Source organism: Nelumbo nucifera, chromosome 5, assembly GCF_055504915.1.
Source record: "Nelumbo nucifera cultivar China Antique chromosome 5, China Antique-T2T, whole genome shotgun sequence".
NCBI lineage: Eukaryota > Viridiplantae > Streptophyta > Magnoliopsida > Proteales > Nelumbonaceae > Nelumbo > Nelumbo nucifera.
This window is the reverse complement of record NC_142653.1, coordinates 78,797,981-78,816,467: the sequence shown is the minus strand read 5'-3', so window position 1 is coordinate 78,816,467 and position 18,487 is coordinate 78,797,981. Positions and strand designations below refer to the sequence as shown.

At 40.0% G+C, this 18,487-nt stretch overlaps 1 protein-coding gene across 7 annotated transcripts in view; it reads left to right on the top strand.

Moving 5' to 3' along the window:
* Positions 1 to 3,857: 3,857 nt before the first annotated feature.
* The window catches only part of LOC104593890 (yacP-like NYN domain protein), an 87,717-nt gene continuing 73,087 nt past the window's right edge, over positions 3,858 to 18,487 (top strand). Inside the window, exons 1-5 of one of the 7 annotated variants that reach the window (XM_088887846.1) lie at positions 3,858 to 3,962; positions 5,695 to 5,844; positions 15,400 to 15,471; positions 15,541 to 15,665; positions 15,780 to 15,940. In XM_088887846.1, coding sequence (XP_088743972.1) covers positions 3,873 to 3,962; positions 5,695 to 5,844; positions 15,400 to 15,471; positions 15,541 to 15,665; positions 15,780 to 15,940 — 598 coding nt within the window. In that variant the 5' untranslated portion in view covers positions 3,858 to 3,872. Of the gene's footprint in view, positions 3,963 to 4,826; positions 5,244 to 5,509; positions 5,845 to 15,373; positions 15,472 to 15,540; positions 15,666 to 15,779; positions 15,941 to 18,487 lie in introns of those variants that run through there. The other 6 variants (XM_019197160.2, XM_010253958.3, XM_088887847.1 and 3 more) reach the window with 6 other exon arrangements.

Genomic DNA, 18,487 nt, shown 5'->3' with positions numbered 1-18,487 from the left:
GGTCGTCGCAGTAACGTCACCGTCTCCAATCAGTAGGGGAAGAGTTATTCTCCCAGTGGGTAGGAGGGACTCCCCAAAGAAGCCCATTAGGGGAGTGTTGAGGGGGTGAGGCGCTCTTTGTCGATGCCGAGCTTTTCAAACGCATCCTCGAAGAGTACATCGGCGGAGCTACCCGTGTCAACAAGGATTCGTTTTATCTCGTGGTTGGCCACCTCGGACGTGATGCTCAAGGCGTTGTCATGCGGGGTCTGAACCCCCCGGAGGTCATCGTCGGTGAACATGATGGTCTGGCCACGCTTCTTCTTGTGCCCCTGGTTGTCAATCTCGCATAGTCGCACATACTTCTTGCGCCTCGAGCTACTCTCCCCTCTTGCAACGATTCCACCTGATATGACATGGATCACACCAGCAGAGGGAGCTCAGGGCGGTGGTCGAGCATCCTTCGTGCTCTGTTCTTCCAGTGTCAGCTTCTCGCTCTTGATGAATCCGCCGTGGTATCTGTGCTTGATTAGGTCTTCAATGTGGTTGCATAGGTCGAAGCAGTTCTCTGTGTCGTGGCCATGATCTCTATGGAACTCACAATATTTGTCGTGATTCCTCTTGTTGCTTTGTGTTTTCATCTTCTCAGGCCAATGAACGTAGTTGCGGTTGCAGATTTGCATCAGAACTTTAGACCACGACACATTGAGCAACGTGAAGTTCCAATAGGTCGGTGTGGGTGTCCGTGGTCTGTGGTCGGGTCGGCGGTCTTGCCTGTTATGGTCTCGGTCTGATCTTTTTGACTTTCGCTCCTCGGTATCTCTCCTCCTCTTGTCGGGCCTCTCTTCCTCATCCCGTAGTTGTGTTTGCACTTCTTCTGCATTGATATACTTCTACGCAAGGCTCATCAACGCAGCCAAGGTTTGCGAAGGGTTTTTGGAGATGGAAAAGTTGAATGGGGATGGGCGGAGGCCATGCTGGATAGTATTGACAGCCACAGACTAGTTCAGGTTCCTGACCTGTAGTGCTTCCTTGTTGAATCTGGCCAGGTAGTCCCTAACAGACTCATTTTTCTTCTATCGCACCTACATGAGACTGGCCAAGGTCTTCCAATGATTTTGACTCATTGTGAACTAAATGCGGAACTGGGTCTCCAGCTGCTCCCACGACGCTATTGAGCGTGGGGGCAGGGAGGAATACCAAGTTTTGGTTGGACCTGCGAGAATGGCCACTAAGGTTTTGCACATCAAGCCCTTGGAGGATCCGTGCAACATTAACTGAGCCCTTAATGCTTCGATATGGTCAGCGGGATCAGTGTTTCCATTGTACTTGTCAAGGCCCGCCATCCTGTGGGAGGTACCTCATCCACAATTTCCTGGGTGAAGGGTGGCTCCTTGGCCATGGGCACGAGTGGTGGCGTAGGCCGATCTTCAGCTGGCGCCGTGATTCTCTGGCTGTTCTCTAACTCCTCTAAGCGCTAGCAGAGTTCTCGAATCTCGTCATCCCTTTGGTTCGGAGCCGCAGTGTGCATCACCCTTTCCTTCTTGGGGCACGCTGCCCGGGCCTTCACGGAGCTAGACTCGGCGGTGGAGACCACATGAGGTGGCGTCTGTCTGTCGAGCCTCTCTTTGGTCAGGATCTACATGGTTTGGTGTGTCCTGCTATGAGAGCGGACGAAGGAGGCCAACCTTCTTGTCGTATCTAGCTTTTCTTGGTTGGATCGTGCTATGCCCTTGTTTGCTTGGCGCGCTTTGGGGTCCTCGGGACGAAGATCATCCTTCGTGCGCGTTGGTATGTAAGGGGGGACGGTCTTGCTAGGTGGTGCTGCGGATCCTAGGTTCTGCATCATTTTGAAGATCTTGTCGACTTTTTTTGCATTGCTTAGAATTGCTCAGGATCGACTACAGCTGGGGGTTACGGAATTTCTTGATGCGGAGAACTGCGATGAAGAGACTCTCGAGACGGGGATTGGCCTGTTGAACGCTCAGACTGGTTCGTGGGCATCTTGATCGCTTTCTTGATTGCGCGCTAAGGAAAGATTTTTGGGGTGGCTTTTTGTGCGTTCCCACAGATGGCGCCAATCTGATGATGCTCAATCCGAGGTGGTGCATGAACTGAGGAGAGCAACCAAATAGTCCTTGCTGACAGGGCGACGCCGAGCTACAAGGACGTGGCCACATTTCAAGACCTGTAATCAAGAAATAAATCAGAGGCTCGAGGAGTTATCCCTGGGTAAGTACTCCGATGTAAGAGGTGGTGGGTAGTTGGGCCGAGCTATGAGGATGTTGGTCGAGCTAAGTAGCTGTACTGGTCTCAGAAGTTGGATCCCTTACCTCGAGCATGGAGTGCCTTTTTATAGCCGAAGATCCATGTCGGGGTGAGGTTAGCTGTCGAGGTACTCGAGATAGAGTCCCATTCCCTAGCGGAGTCGTCTTTCCTTACTCCTTATTTGTAACTGTGCTCATTCGCATGACGTGTAGTTGACGTGGTTGGAAGGATAAGATGGGGGGCCACAGTAATAGTATAGCTCGGCTGAGCTAGGGTGACATGGCAGAGCGATAGCTGGGCGGCCACGTGTCTCGCAGGACCAACTCAGTCATGACCCGAATAATAGGAATTGGAGATCATTTAGAAGAATATGAGGGATGTAGTTTAGGAGAAATTTTAGGAAAGGAGATTGTTGGGAATGTGTGGGTGAGAGAGGGAGAGAGAGAGATTTTAGATAATTTTTAGGATAAAATACAAAAACCTCCCTTACAGTTTCTAACAATCATAAAAACTTCCCTTATAGTTTACTTTAACAAAACACTCCCTTAAACTTTTAAAGAATTTGATAAAAACCTCTCTTCATCACTAGCCCAAACGGAAAATGTTAAACCAATTCATCAATTTATTTCAAATACCCATTTTACCCTTTTGCAAATTGCATATACTTGTATTGAAAAACCCTTATATGAAAATTGACAAAAAAATCTCCTTGTCAACACCTCAATCCCGCCACTTGTGACCAAAATGGACGCTTCCGATTCACGAATCTCATAAAGACAAAACATAGATTGCTCCAATTGTCATAGTGTTGGTCAGTAATTGTTGCTTTATAATGGTTTTCACTTTCAGAAGAAGGTAAACAGTATGAACTATAATTTCAACCAGATTCCCATGTAGAGAGTAAACAGTATGAACTATAATTTTGGATCAAGATGCCCAAATGAAAAGTTGAAAAAAAGAAACCCATCCACGGATATCTACATTCTACTTAAAACTCAAAAAAGGAGGATTTCTGATATGATTTCACCTCTCATTCGTAGTAAGTATTTCGAATCCATTGAAGCCCCTGGTTTTCACCCTTTTGAATTTCCATTAAATTAAATTTGGGATTCCACTTTTGTCTTTAATGGTGGCAAATAGAAAATAAGGAATTTGAACTTCTTTATTAAGTAAAAATTCTCACTTTTCCACCTGGCTTATCCTAAACATTTGATTAATCCAATCGATGCGATGACAAGTTTATGAACTTGATGAGATTTTTCTCTTGCTTTACCACAACCTTTTTTTTTCTATCGTCTAGGTAATGAATGTGGGTGCTTGTTTTACACGAAGCAGCAAGCAGGTAATGGACCATATACCACATGTGTAATGAATCGAATTGCATGAGAAAATCAGTTCTCTCCCTTACTTGTTTTCTCTATAATTCTAATTTTACTACCTTGTAATCAGTTCCAGCAAGGTGGAATTTTTGATGGAAATGAATTGAGTTGGTCCCAATTTGATAGACAATTCCTTCTATTCCAGACAAAGCGTAAAGTAGCCTTAGATATTTTTGAGCTGAAATGTGGAAGAGAGGGGGAAAGAGACGAAGATAGAGAGGTTTGTCAAAGCATTGGGAGTGTCGCATGGACATCGAGTATGAATATAAGGCCACAAGTGATGATTCCTACATAAGTTGCAATCGTCAATCGCACTCCCTCAACTCCCGTTCCCAGGTTTCAACCTTTTCTTTTTCTTATTCTTCCACTATAGGAGATTGAGTCAATTATACGTGGGTATAAGAGATTTGAACAAAACAAGTTGTTAATGAACATGAAAGGAGGAATTCTAGTTCGAGAAGGTTTCTGCTATCAAGAGGAAACCTAGCTTACAGTTTTCAAGACATCTCTTTCCTTTCTTTGTCTACGATTCCAAAGCCAAGCTTCTCTTCTGTGTTTACTCTTATAGAAGAGAACCAAACGACTTACGATAGATTAGTAGAGGGTGGATCGAGGGGGACATCATTAATGCCAAATCCCTAGGGCGATTGTTGCTCTGCCAAATGTAAAGAGATTTTTTTGTTGAGTTTCAAACACGGGTATTTCAATAAAAATATATGTAAATTAATTTGTAAAAGAGTAAAATAGGTACTTGAAAGAAATTGATGCAACAATTTAACACTTTCCGTCTAGGCCAGTGATAGAAGAGAGGTTTTTGTTGAATTCTTTAAGTTCAAGGGAGGTTTTTGTTAAAATGAAACTATAGGGAAAGTTTTTATGATTGTTAATAATTTTAGGAAAGGTTTTTGATTTTATCCTAATTTTTATGAAAAAGGAGAATATCTCATTATTTTTTTTTAAATGTCATGGAATGAAAAAAAATTCAAAAAAAAAGAATTCCTAAACTTCCTTATTTTAGTATATATATAGTTGTATAAATAATTAATTTAAATAAGTATTTACTTATTTATTTGAGTAGCACCTGCAAAATCACGTGATCTTCTCTAAGAGAGTCTTCATCTCTGGGTTTCCAAAGGTTTTCCCTCTTTTTTCTTTGAGAAAGTCTCAATCTCAGGATTGTCCTCGGGTTATTTTCTTCTTTCCATTTTAGTTGTTCATTTTCTTCCCACTCTCTCCCTTTTTTCTTACTTTTCTTCTTCTCTTATCTCTTTCTCTCACTCTCTCTTCTTTTTTATTAATTCGGTCTAATCCTCCACTCTCTTTCGTTTTTTCTCTTTTTCTTTTTTTTTCTTTTACCTTGTTTTTTCTTTTGTTTCTTTTTGCAGCGATTTTAGTACAAGAGACGAAGTATTTGGCGGTGGCCTTAATCGCTACTTTGATTTACCGTTGGTGATTGTTTCCTTATTTTCCTTCACTGGCACTTACAATTCTGGGTGGATCGAGTTCCAATGATAACAAATCCGGCTGGTTAACATTCCAATTGGTTCTAGTTTTGGCAACAACGGTTCCAAGAGTTTTAGTTCATCCAGTTGATTCCACTTCGCGATAATAATTTTGGTACTCACCGTTCCGGATAATAACAGTTTTGCCGGTTACTTTTTTCGGGTGGTTAACTTTTAGTTAGTTTAAGTTTGGGCGATAACAATTTCAGCGATTATGATTCTAGAATTTTAAAATTATAGTTAATTAAAATTGTATCTAGTTTTTCATTTTATTCTTTTTTCACTTGAATATTTTATTCTTTTATAAACTGACTTTCTTTTTGGTACTTGAGTAAGTAAATATGATGTTTTGCCTTAAAATAATCACGCCCTTCTGCTAAGAGTTAAAAAATCTAACGGTCGAGAGACGAGTAACAGTTATCCGTCCATCTCCGGTGACGAACTGACGATGGACGCACTCCAAAGCCCAAACAAGCACACATTTACTGTCGTAGCGAAAGTGAACTCCACACATAATGATTAATGATGGAAGACTAGAGTTATAAACACGCAGTTTTGGAGTGCAGAGACAAGCAAAGGGGGTTGATGGGGTTGAAAAGGAAGAAACTATGAAATCGGCCTTGGTGTTTTCGTCTGCATGTCGTTCATGTTCGTCTGCTTATACGCATTCCAGGGTCATAGCGAGAAGTAAGAAGCCTGATTCTTCTTTTGATAAGGTTAGTTGATGGTGCTGCTTCTGCTGCCTCTTCTTGTTATTCTTTTTCCAATCTTCTCTGAAATAAAGTGTTAGAGTACTGAGGTGTTTTTCACCCCTGTAAACGATTAGATATGGAAGAAGGACAAAATGGATTGTGTTGTAAGTACCATAATAATAATTATGAACAAAAATAGGAAATAGTCTCACTGGTTCGTCGTCAATTCCTTTAACTATGCTCGCTTATGACTTTGTGAGGAAAACATCAATTAATAAGGAAATTAGGAAATTGGAAACCCTTGTCATCTTTTTTTTTTCCTATGCGGGAGAGTTTTCCTTTCTAACGGAGAACAATGCTCATCCCCTCCAATTAGAGATGCGTTTCCCATTTATTTGACTCTAAATTCCAGCAAACTAAAAATATCCAAAAAGCAAAAAGAAATGAGTTTCCGATTTATTTGACTGTAACTTCAACCAATTTTAAGATATGGCTGAGTTCATCTGACGTTTGGTGATCTTTATTCCCAATAAACCAAAACTGTTTATTTTTGAGCTCGTTTTCTATGTTTTCCAGAGGACAGAGAAAAGAACTGGGGTATTTATGTGCTCCAATATTATCAGGTGAAATGTGGTTCACCTTGGAGAAAAATCACATAGAAATAAGACCAACTTGATTGGCCAAGATCAATTCCTCTATCTTATTGCAAAATCTAGGAAAACCTGATTGGCTACTCTTGAATTGTACTAAAAGGTCACCTACTTAATTTTTATTGAAAATTTAACCAGTTTTGATAACCTGAATAAGTGAATAGACTATCCCAAGGTCAAGTATTCTTATGGTTTAAGAGGTTAACTGCTGGCTGAGATTTTTAATTGAATCCTAAGCTTAAACATGCATCTCAATTGCTCAAGATTACATTTTCATGGGATGAAACCAAAATAGTCTCACATCCAATTGAAAACCCATTTACAATACTCTGGAAACCAGCCTTTACATCTCAATAGGACCCATAAGTACTCATCGTTATTTGTGAGACTCCACACTCCAGGAAACCCAATCAGTGTATCCAATTTAAGTGCATGGTAAACACCTCCAAACTAAAGAACCCGTGTAGAGAATTACTCATATTGATCACCTAGTATCTATGAACTGTATTCTTTATCAACCATGACAATAATAAGATTGTCCTCCATGTCTGCACTAGTAAATATTCACTTGGTTTCTCTTCTGCCAAAGGTTATAGATGGTAGATCAAAGGGAGTCTTCTTGACTTTTTGCAGAAGGTACAATCCCAACTTGCCAAGATTGAATAAACCTCCTTGTTTAGTTTGCCAGGCAACCAAACCAAACCCTGCTTGTCTATGAACAATGAAAGAAAAGGTGGTGCACAGAATTGTACCTTTCAAGATGCCTTTTGCAGAAAACATAACAAGACATCATGATAAATTCTCTTGCGTATAGTTTATTGAGCAAGTGGAGCTCTTAAAATAATCATCTGAGTGATAAAAAAAGCTGGGGAATCACATCCTCATACCAGACTTAACTTATATATCAAACAATGGATAACAGAAGAAGAAGGGAGAATGTCTAAGATATTTTACCCCACAAGTGAAAGTGGGCAGAATAGGTTTTAGCAAGGTATAGAGAGAAGTATCGAATTGGAGGTGTATTCAGGGATGAGAATGGGGTTGTTTCTGCCATGTTCTCAGGCCCAATTGGAGTGGGTGACTCTCTCAGAGCGGAGATCCAAGCAGCTACGGTTGGAGTTCAGAAAGCTAGGGAGATGGATATCAGGAAACTCATAATTGAAGGGGATTCGGAGATAGTGGTAGGTTGGCTGAATAAAGATGACAGTGGTTTATGGAGTTATAGCAATGTGAGGAGGAAATTCAGATGGTTGACTCGAGAAATGAAAGTTAAAGTCAGATGGATTAAAAGATCAACTAACTCTTTTGCTGATGGGTTAGCTAAACAAGGGGTGGACAGGGTTTCAATGTTCTGGGCACAGATGTAATTTAATTTTTCTCTTTTCCTTTTTTTCCTTTGTTGGGGCTCAAGCTATTTTTGGAAGATAAGAGAGTTTGTCTTCCTCTTTGTAATTTTATTGTTATAATTAATGAATTGTTATTGACACTTGTATGTTAATGCCAAGAGTAGAAATCTGCTGAATTAAAAAAATATGAAAGAAAGTAGTTTCTTGACGAGAGAAGGAAGAGAGAAGGAGAAGAAGAGAAGAAGAGAAGTTGAAAGAAAAGAGAGCAATAATTCTGGCCGCCCCTTCACTTATTATATATACTAAAATAATAGAACAATACAAAGACACTATGCCCTTATAGGGCGGCAAAACATAAAACAACATATATAACACTCAGAAAAACATAATAAAATTTGGACTCACATAACTACTGTGGTCCCCACCTCCTATCTAACAACTATCATAAACATCTACTCAGAAAAACATCATAAAACTAATTAATCTTCAACACTCCCCCTCAAGTTGGAGTAAATGTCACACATTCCCAACTTGTGTAGATCATGTTCAAGCTTGTTCCTTGTCACCCCTTTAGTGAGAATATCAGCCAACTGCAACTCTGAAGAGACATAAGGCAAACAAACTTCTCCGGTTGTTACCCTTTCTCTTATAAAGTGTCTATCAACTTCAATGTGTTTTGTCCTATCATGTTGAATTGGATCGTGGGCAATATTGATTGCAGCCTGATTGTCACAGTATAACATCATAGGTTCCTCTGCTTTCACCCCAATCTCACTCAAAAGAGATCTAACCCAAAGAAGTTCTGAGACACCACGAGCCATGGATCTATACTCAGCCTCTGCACTTGACCTTGCCACAACCGCTTGCTTCTTATTCTTCTAGGAGATCAAGTTTCCACCTACAAAGGTGCACACTCCTGATGTAGACCTCCTATCATCTAAGCATCCTGCCCAGTCTGCATCTGTATAGGATTCTAACTTCAGATTCTCATGATTTGAGAAAGAATACCTCTGCCAGGGTGTTTTTTCATATATGCAAGTATTCTCTCAATAGCTTCCCAGTGCTGAACCCGAGGTGCATGCATGTACTGACTCATAACACTGACAGCATAAGAAATATCTGGACATGTCATACACAGATACAGCAGTCGGCCCACCATTCTTTGATATCTCCTCACATCCTTTACCAATTCACCATGCACACTATTAATTCTGTGATTTGGATCAATAGGAGTGTCTGCTGGTTTGGTCCCCAGCTTCCCAGTCTCTCGTAGTAGGTCAAGTACATACTTTCTCTGTGAAATGCTTGGACCTTGCAACTTCAATCCCTAAGAAGTATTTGAACTCACCAAGATCTTTGATCTCAAATTCTTGCTACAATGATTTTTTGAGATCATCAATCTCCTCTAGATCATTTCCTGTCACCACTATATCATCCACATATACAATCAGAATTGACACCAAAGCATCTTTCCTCTTCACAAAGAGGGTGTGATCAGACTGTGTCTGTGTGTATCCAAAATGGATGAGTGCCCCTCTGAACCTATCAAACCAAGCCCTAGGTGACTGTTTCAGTCCATACAGAGATTTTATGAGTTTGCACACCTTTCCTTTATCAACATTTTCATAAAAGCCTACTGGAATGTCCATATATACCTCTTCCTGTAAGTCACCATTGAGGAAAGCATTTTTGACATCAAGCTGGAACAAGGGCCATGAATAAGTGGTTGCTAGAGATAAAAGAATACGAACTGAACTCATCTTAGCTACTGGTGCAAAGGTTTCCAGATAATCAACACCATAGGTCTGAGTATACCCTTTTTCTACCAACCTTGCCTTGTACCTCTCTATCTTGCCATCGGCCTTATACTTCACAGTGAATACCCATCGACATCCGATTCTCTCCTTGTCTAGGAGAAGATCAACTATTTCCCAAGTTTGGTTTTTGACCAAAGCATCAATTTCATCTTGCATGGCTGTTTTCCACTCAGGTTTGGAGAGAGCCTCAGTAACATTCCTGGGTATAGACACAGAATCTAGGGAAGAAAGAAAAGCACAATAGGAGGGTGATAAGGCACTGTAGGAAAGATGGTGTGAAATGCAGTGGGCTGTACACTTTCTCTTCCCCTTACGAAGTGCAATGGGAAGATCAAGGTCAGTGGGATCAGCTGCAACAGTGGTGTTAGGGACAGAAACATTATCATCAGAAAACATAACAGGCTCAAGAGGAATACCTGGAACTGTATATGCCGAATCTGGAGTTTCAGAAGGATTGACAGAGAGTGGTGTGGGTCGAAGATGTGTGGAGTCAACCATCATCTGCCGGCGCTGATATTGCTGTGAGGCTGCCCGTAGTGGCTCAGGTAATGAAACTAGAGGTGCAGGTGTTGGCTGAACTGATGGTGCAGGTGGTGGCTGAACCGATGGAGGCACCACAGAAACAGGAAGAGGAACAGATTGTGAGTTCTCCTCCCCAAAACTCTCCCCCTGAGGAGAACCACTCGAGAAGAAGAATGTGGATTCAAAAAAGGTAACATCCATTGTGACAAATCTGCTCATCGACACTGGGTCGTAATAGCAATACCCTTTTTGGTTCTGAGCATACCCAAGAAAATCACATTTCTTGGCCTTAGGATCAAATTTCTTGCGATGAGGGCCAAGAATGTGAACAAAAGAAACACAGCCAAAAACCCTCAGAGGTATATGAAATATCTCTCTATCTGGAAAAAGGAGGCAAAATGGCACCTTAAACCCCAAAGCCCGTGAAGGAACACGGTTAATCACATGTACGACTGTAAGAACTGCATCTCCCCAGAACTGCACAGGGACTAAAGCGCCCACCATAAGACTCCTTGCCACCTCCACAATGTGTTTGTTTTTCCTCTTAGCAACTCCATTCTGTTGCGGTGTATATGCACAACTGCTCTGATGAACTACACCATGTTCTAAGAGATACGTGGTTAGATCTTCTCAAAATACTCTCTGGCATTATCTGATCTAAAAACCTTAGTTCTCACTCCAAATTGTGTGAGAACCATCTAGTGGAATTGCCGTACTAAGTTAGGAACCTCATAACGTGATTTCATCAAATATAGCCATGAATATTGTGTATAATCATCCACAAACAAGAGAAAGTAACGGAATCCTCCCATGGAAGGGATTTGATATGGCCCCCATACATCAGTGTGGACAATATTAAAAGCAAAAGTACTTCTTTTATTACTTGGTTTAAAAGACTGTCTACAATGCTTTCCTAATTGACAATTCTCACACTCCAAAGTAGATAATTGAACAGACTCAAACAACTTTGGGAAAAGACATTTCAAAGAATTAAAAGAAAGATGTCCCAAGCGATTGTGCCAAAGCATAATCTGGTTTACTAACTCTGACCAACTACTACTGCTACTGCTAACATGATGTCCCTGATGTCTCGGAATCTCATCCAAAAGGTAGACTCCATTCACTTCACGGCCACTCACAATCATCTTCTTTGACTCCAGATCCTGCAAAACACAATTACTAGGAAGAAAGGTTACAAAACAATTCAAATTTTTTGTCAAACTAACAAACAGTAGGTTGGTATGAAGTCTAGGGACATGTAAAACAGATGACAAAGTTATATCATTGGTCATTCTAACTATCCCCTTCCCAACAATAGGCATGTGTGAACCATCTACTGTAGAGACTCTGTCTCTACCAGAGCACAACTGATAGGAATTGAAAATGGTAGTGGCATTAGTCATATGCTCAGATGCTACTGAGTCTATAATCTAGGGAGGTCCCTCCTTACCTGAAGTGTATGCAAGATTCGCAGTTGCATATGGACTACCTGTATGTGCAAAGGAAGTGGTGTAGTTGGCTCCTGCATGTTGCTGTCTATCTGGAAGGCTAGGGCTAGGTGAATCTTTCTTACTCATAAGTTGTCCAAACCTCTCTAGTTCTGTTCTCACTGCTGCTACTGCAATGGATTCTCAATCAGTTTGGGAGAGAGGGGCTGAAGAGTCTCCTGTAGTGGCTACATTTGCATTTCCCTTCTTGTTTTTTATCCGAGCAGGCATAAGATTTGGATGAAACTTCCAACAAGTGTCCCTGGTATGCTTAGGCCTCTTGCAATAATTACACACCAAGTCTTTCTTATCTTCCCTTCTAGTCTCACTACTCCCCCTGTCTCCATTCGGCTTAGGTTTTGTTGTACCAACCATAGTCGATTGGTCAATCTCAGGCTATCTCAGCATTACATTCCTCCTACTCTCCTCTCCAGAGACAAAAGCATAGGCCTGAGAGAGTGTCACACCCTCCCTAGAAAGAATATGCTACCTAGCAATGTCAAATTCAGGGTTCAACCCTGCCAAGAACTCAAAAACCCTATTCCTCTCTACCAGTTTGTGATAAATTGCTGTATCATTTACACTTTTTCATACCACAGTTTCTAAGTGATCTATTTCTTGCCATAGGGTTTTCAGCATGGAGAAATACACAGCAAGAGGTTTTGCTCCCTGTTTCGTACTTATAACCTGATTTCTTAACTGATAGGCTCTGACTTCATTTTGCTTCTGAGAGTAGGTTTCAGTCACTCCTTCCCAAATCTCCTTGGCAGTATTAGCCCATAGGAAATTTTTGCAATATGAAGTAACATAGAATTACACTGCCAAGACATTACCATGTAATTCTCTTGCACCCATCGGGAAGAGTCTGTATCAGGTTTCTTCTCCTCCCCAGTGAGAGACCCTAATTTTCCACGGGCACCAATAGCCATCTTAGCTGATTATGCCCACTCCAAATAATTTGTGCCATCAAGTTTTACTGTAATAATGATCCCAGACCAAAAAATATCACTACTACCTCCAACACCCAGTCCCATAGTACCGGTAGATTTCATCTCGGTATTCCAACTCTCTATTTTACTTCAAATAGTTCAACATAAGAAAAAATAGATTGGAGACATTCAAAAAATAATTTAATACCACACACACAGAAATCAACCCTTCCGGAAGAAGGAAACCCTAGCTGGAGGGAAATCTCTCTCCTCCCCATTCCTCCCAATAGAGAGAAAAGTGAATTGATCACTCTGGGAGGCCTAGAAAATTTTAGAAACCAAATCGCCCTCTTCAGAAAATCGAAAGAAAACTAACAATACCTGGGCGCCCAAGATCAAATCAAAAACAAAGAGTCCAACTTTTCTGGGACTCTTCCCCGTACTCCAGTTCTTCCTGATTTTGATGCCGAACAGTAGATCACCTTCCTGATGTCTAGATCCCACCAAAAACTCGAAGAACTGGGCAATCTATAGCAGATCGATCAGCCCTTTACTTCTTCATGCAATCGGCTGATCTATGGCTGCATGAGAATGCTTCAAGAAACCCTAGCCGATGCTCTGATACCAAGTAGAAATCTGCTGAATTAAAAAAATATGAAAGAAAGTAGTTTCTTGAAGAGAGAAGGAAGAGAGAAGGAGAAGAAGAGAAGAAGAGAAGAAGAGAAGTTGAAAGAAAAGAGAGCAATAATTCTGGCCGCCCCCTTCACTTATTATTTATACTAAAATAATAGAACAGTACAAAGACAACTATGCCCTTATAGGGCGGCAAAACATAAAACAACATATATAACACTCGGAAAAACATAATAAAATTTGGACTCACATAACTACTGTGGTCCCCACCTCCTATCTAACAACTAACATAAACATCTACTCAGAAAAACATCATAAAACTAATTAATCTTCAACACCAAGAAAATTACAATAATGCCCTTGTAAACCAGGCCACCTTGACTAAAAGACTATCAAACTTAGGTTTAACAATGCCTTTTCTAAGCACATAGACAAGCTGGCATTCAGTCGATCAACTTGAATATACTTTGTGCAATCATGCTGAATTGGATTATATGCTATATTGCTTATAATTTTGACAGTGCAATTACATAGGTTCTTCAGACATGATTCCCAGATCACCTAGAGAAGTTTTTAACAAAAGTTGCTGAGAAAGTCTATGTGGAATGGCTATATTCAGATTCAGCACTTGTTGTACTCACAACTAGTTACTTCTTGCTCATGGTTTACTTTTTCGAAAAAAAAAAGAAAAAAGAAAAAAGAAAAAAGAAAAAAGAAAAAAGAAAAAAGAAAAAAGAAAAAAGAAAAAAGAAAAAAGAAAAAAGAAAAAAGAAAAAAGAAAAAAGAAAAAAGAAAAAAGAAAAAAACCTAGTTACTTCTTTCTCTACTAGGAAATCAAATTACCACCAGCAAATGTGTATGTTGTAGAATGTATATCATCATTTAAGTTTCTTATTTCATATACCCATGGTGTAGGCCTCAACAAAAGAATACAGGGCTAAACAACCGAGCAAATCTAGAGGAGTCCATCTGCATCTAAACAAGGAAAAAGAGTCCCAAATACTTGCTGCAAAACAATAGGAGATTAGCAGGTGAAAGTTTTAAGATTTAGAGTTTTGTTGAGAGAGAAAAGAGAAGAGAAGAGAAGAGGAAGAGGAAGAGCCAGTTACGAATGAGAGGAGTGTGTTACTGTTCACACCCTCAACCTTGATATTTATATCATGAGAAAACATTAGAAGAAATCCCTCACTTGAGTGCTCAAATACAAATAGATAAGAAAAAGACCAAAAGCCCCTTGTCCTTTATATTCTCAAAACTCCCTCTCAAGCTAAGTATATATGTGAATCATGCCTAGCTTGTCTAGGCTTTTAAGAAATTGTGGATTGTAAACACATTTAGTGAAACAATCAACTACTTGGTCTTCCAACCTTACAAAGGGTAGGCATATCTCACCACTAGCTATCTTCTCTCTAATAAAATGTTTGTACGGTCATGTTGAACTGGGTTATGGGCAATGTTTATAGCTGCTACCTGCTGGGTTGTCAAAATAGGGTCTCATTAGAGTATCTGCTTGGATGCCCAACTTAGTGAACAAGGTCTTCGACCAAAGTAATTCAGACACTCCATGAGCCGTTGCTTTGTATTTTGCCTTGATACTAGAACATACAACTATTGATTGTTTCTTGCTTCTCCATAGAATCACATTACCTCCAACTAAGGCACAGTAACCAAATGTAGATCTTCTACCATCCATAGACACTACCCAGTCTGCATTTGTGTAAGTCTCAAAATTTAAATGTCCATGGTCGGAGTATAACATCCCCCTAACAAGGCATGTTTTCAAATAGGTAAGGATGCTGTTAATAGCTTGAATGTGAGAAGTCCTGGGGTCATGAATATATTGGCTCATCACTCCTATTGCATAAGATATGTTAGGTCTAGTCAAACAAAGATATGGAACCCACTGAATGCTGGGTCCTGACCTCTCAATTTATGGGCAATCATGGGGCCCCAGATTGTTGTATGGTGTTGTGGTACCAACTAAAAGGTCATGCACTTGGTTATACTTGGTTATCTTGTTTTTATCTCTTTGAAGAAGGTAATGTTAAGATCTCTGTTTTTGTTTTATTCCGAAATAAGAATTATTATATCTGTCAAAGGATTCTTTGAAGGTGATGAATTTTTTTACTTATCAAAAAAAGGATTCTTTGAAATTTTTGTTGGATTCAGAGTGTTGACAAGCTATGTTCTGCTAGGGTTCTGATAAAAACCCACCAAGGATTATGTCAAATGTCAAGCAGAATTTGCAGTTCTTAAAGTTATGGAAGGTAGGTTAGTATCCAAACACTGAATTTAGTTTATTTGGGATCTTCATTTATATGATATAATTCTTGTAGGAATTCCAAAAAAGAAAATCCAGTACACCTAAGCCTGCTACTAGTTACCGCAGAAAGAAGGTGCAGAAAGAAGAACTTCCTGAAGACACAGATCTATATCGAGATCCTACGATGACCCTTTACTAGTAACTATCCAAATTTTGTCTATTTCTAATGAAGTAGATATACTTTTAATTTTGTCCAATTACTTTCTGTATTTCTTTCTGGCCAATTAAAGCTTCACTTTTGCTCACTTTCAGTACAAACCAGGGTGTGGACACTGCAGTCCCTGTCTTACTTGTTGATGGGTACAATATCTGTGGCTATTGGGCAAAGCTGAAGAAGCATTTTATAAATGGCAGACTTGATATTGCTCGGCAAAAGCTTATCGATGAACTGATAACATTCAGTGAACTGAGAGGTTTGCACTTCATATGCTTGCTTACTTCGACTTGATAAAGAGCTTTGTAAAATGTCAATATGGTGTTATGTCATCTTTGTTCCTGACTGGATAAGGGCCTTGTTCCATGATTCATGGAAAACCAATTGTATATTTCGGTGTATGGAAATCTGACATGCAAGGGAAAACTAGTCACCCACCTAATAATTAAAGACAACCTATCAGGACTGGCTTTTGCATTATGTTGATTTCTCTTATTTCTTTTGGTTGGTTATAAGTGCTCCTTTCAGCATTTAGAGTTATCATGTTATGATGCATGTTGTTTTCGTTTTTTGTGTTCCATCTGAAAGAAATAACTTTAACTAGGGCTGGAAAGGCAGATTGAAGACCATAGGCTCATGGCTAGTAGATTGGTTGATGGTGGTCTAAGAGAGGAGAATGGTGGTGTTACTAGGCTATGATACCTGTATACCTATACAAGGGTGCTGTATCATGTTGTATACTTCAATTTCTAGAGTGAATTCCATATCATACACTGTCTCTAGCCATATCTGGTTAACATTGCATGGTAGTGATGGGGTTTCGTCATGTCTTCATATGTTTTTATTCTTAGAAAATTTTCTAGGTTGGTGAAACCTAGAAAATCTCTTATAGTGATGGTGAAACCTAGAAAAGTGCTTCCTTTGGGGGAGGGGGGGGGGAGGTGTTTTATATTGTGATGGATGGGAATGGGGATGAGAGGAAAAGATCCAACCTTGACCATTGCTTGGTGGGCAGGTTTGAGGGCGATATGCAGTTTTCCATCTTGGAGCTAGGAAGGCAACTGAAAGAGATTTGGGGATTGTTGTTTCATGGATGGTGAGCTTGAAGAGGTTGCAACTCTGTTGTCTACTCTTGAGAAAGTTTGTTTGGACCCCTCTAAACCAAATAAGGGATTTGGGTCCCACATCTCAAAGGTTTTTCTCTTTTGCTTATTTTTTCAATTCTTTTTGTTTGTCATTGCAACCTCAGTTCTTCCCGTTTGGGTCCCACATCTCAAAGGCTTGTTTTGGGTAATTTGCAAAATAGAAGGCCTTTTCATTGTGTACCCCCCTAATTGGTGCATTCTATGCAAATATGCAAAACAGTGAGAGTTATTACCACCTACTAATCTCTTGTCCATTTGTTGCAGACATTTGGCAATGTTTTTTTTTTACCTTGTTTGGTTGTAGGTGTAACTTGCTGACAGAGATCGACAATTTGTTAACCCAAATACTTTTTTATGGCCTAGAAAATGGGGTAAAATCTTGTGGAGATGCACTCGGGCAGCTTTTCTGTGGTTGGTGAATTTGAGAATTTTTCCAGAAAAAGACAGAAGCACAAAAGTGGTGAAAGAATGAGTGATGACTAAGTTGATGTATTGGGTCAAAACGATGGGCTTCTTTGCACCTTTTTCCTGTGATGATATGTCGAGAAACTAGGCAGTGTTAGCAAATAGCTCTTCAAAAAGTGGACCCGTTTTTGTCTGTTTGGGTACTGTTTTCTTTCTAGAAGAGAGAGAGAGGAGAGAGAGGGGAGGAGGGAAGAGAGAAGAGTAGAGAAGAGGAAGAAAAGTGTGTCACCCAATGCATCATTGCATCTCTTTTTTCTCATTGGATCTCTTTGTAGAGACATTGGATCAGTTTGAAACTTTAGATCTGGTGTCGCCCAGAGCAGATCTATTGATTCCTTTTGGTTTGGTTTGGATCGGCTTTGTTTTAGAAGGGTTTTGATCTACTTTTGAGTTCAGTAGACTATTACAGTTTCCTTTTCTGGACATCGACTAAAAGGTACTTCTCTGTACCTTCTGATTTGAGTTCTATCCTTTGTTTGGAAGTGTGCACTGCTGTTCCTTGTTCTTCAATGGTGTTAGAAAGGATGGATGTTCTCCCTCAATGGTACGAACTATGCATTGTGGAAGTTTAACTTTCAATTCCATGTTGAAGAAAAGGGTCTTTGGGGATATCTGGATGGATCTGTGGTTAAACCTGACGATTTAAACATCAAGGCTCTTAATTAATGGAAGATTGATAATGCAAAAATTGCATCAAGGATCCTAGGGTTAGTTGAAACTGACATCGCAATTCCTACGAGAGGATATAGGACTACTTATGAGATGTACGAGTATCTTGTGAAAGTGTATCAACAGTCAAACACCTCTAGACAATATCAATTAGAAGTTGATATCTTTTCGTTCTATCAGGGAGAAAGGAAAGTCTAGGAATACTATGCAGGGTTTATTAAACCCCATCTTCCCAATAAACATATTATTAAGGCAAATGATGAAAAGTTAGATATACTCAGTTGTGATGATTTGTATTTATCTATCTCTAAGTCCTCTTCTTTTCATTTACCCAAAACTTTATTTGTACCCAAGCTAACCACCAATTTGATTTCTGTTGGCCAACTTGTAGAGGAAGGTAACACTGTTTCATTTTCTTCTGATGGTTGTTTGATACAGGACCGACAAACTAGGGAGGTGAGGGGGAAGGGGCTTAGACTGGGATGACTATTTGCTCTGGAGTTTGAGAAGAATAAGGCTGATCCCGT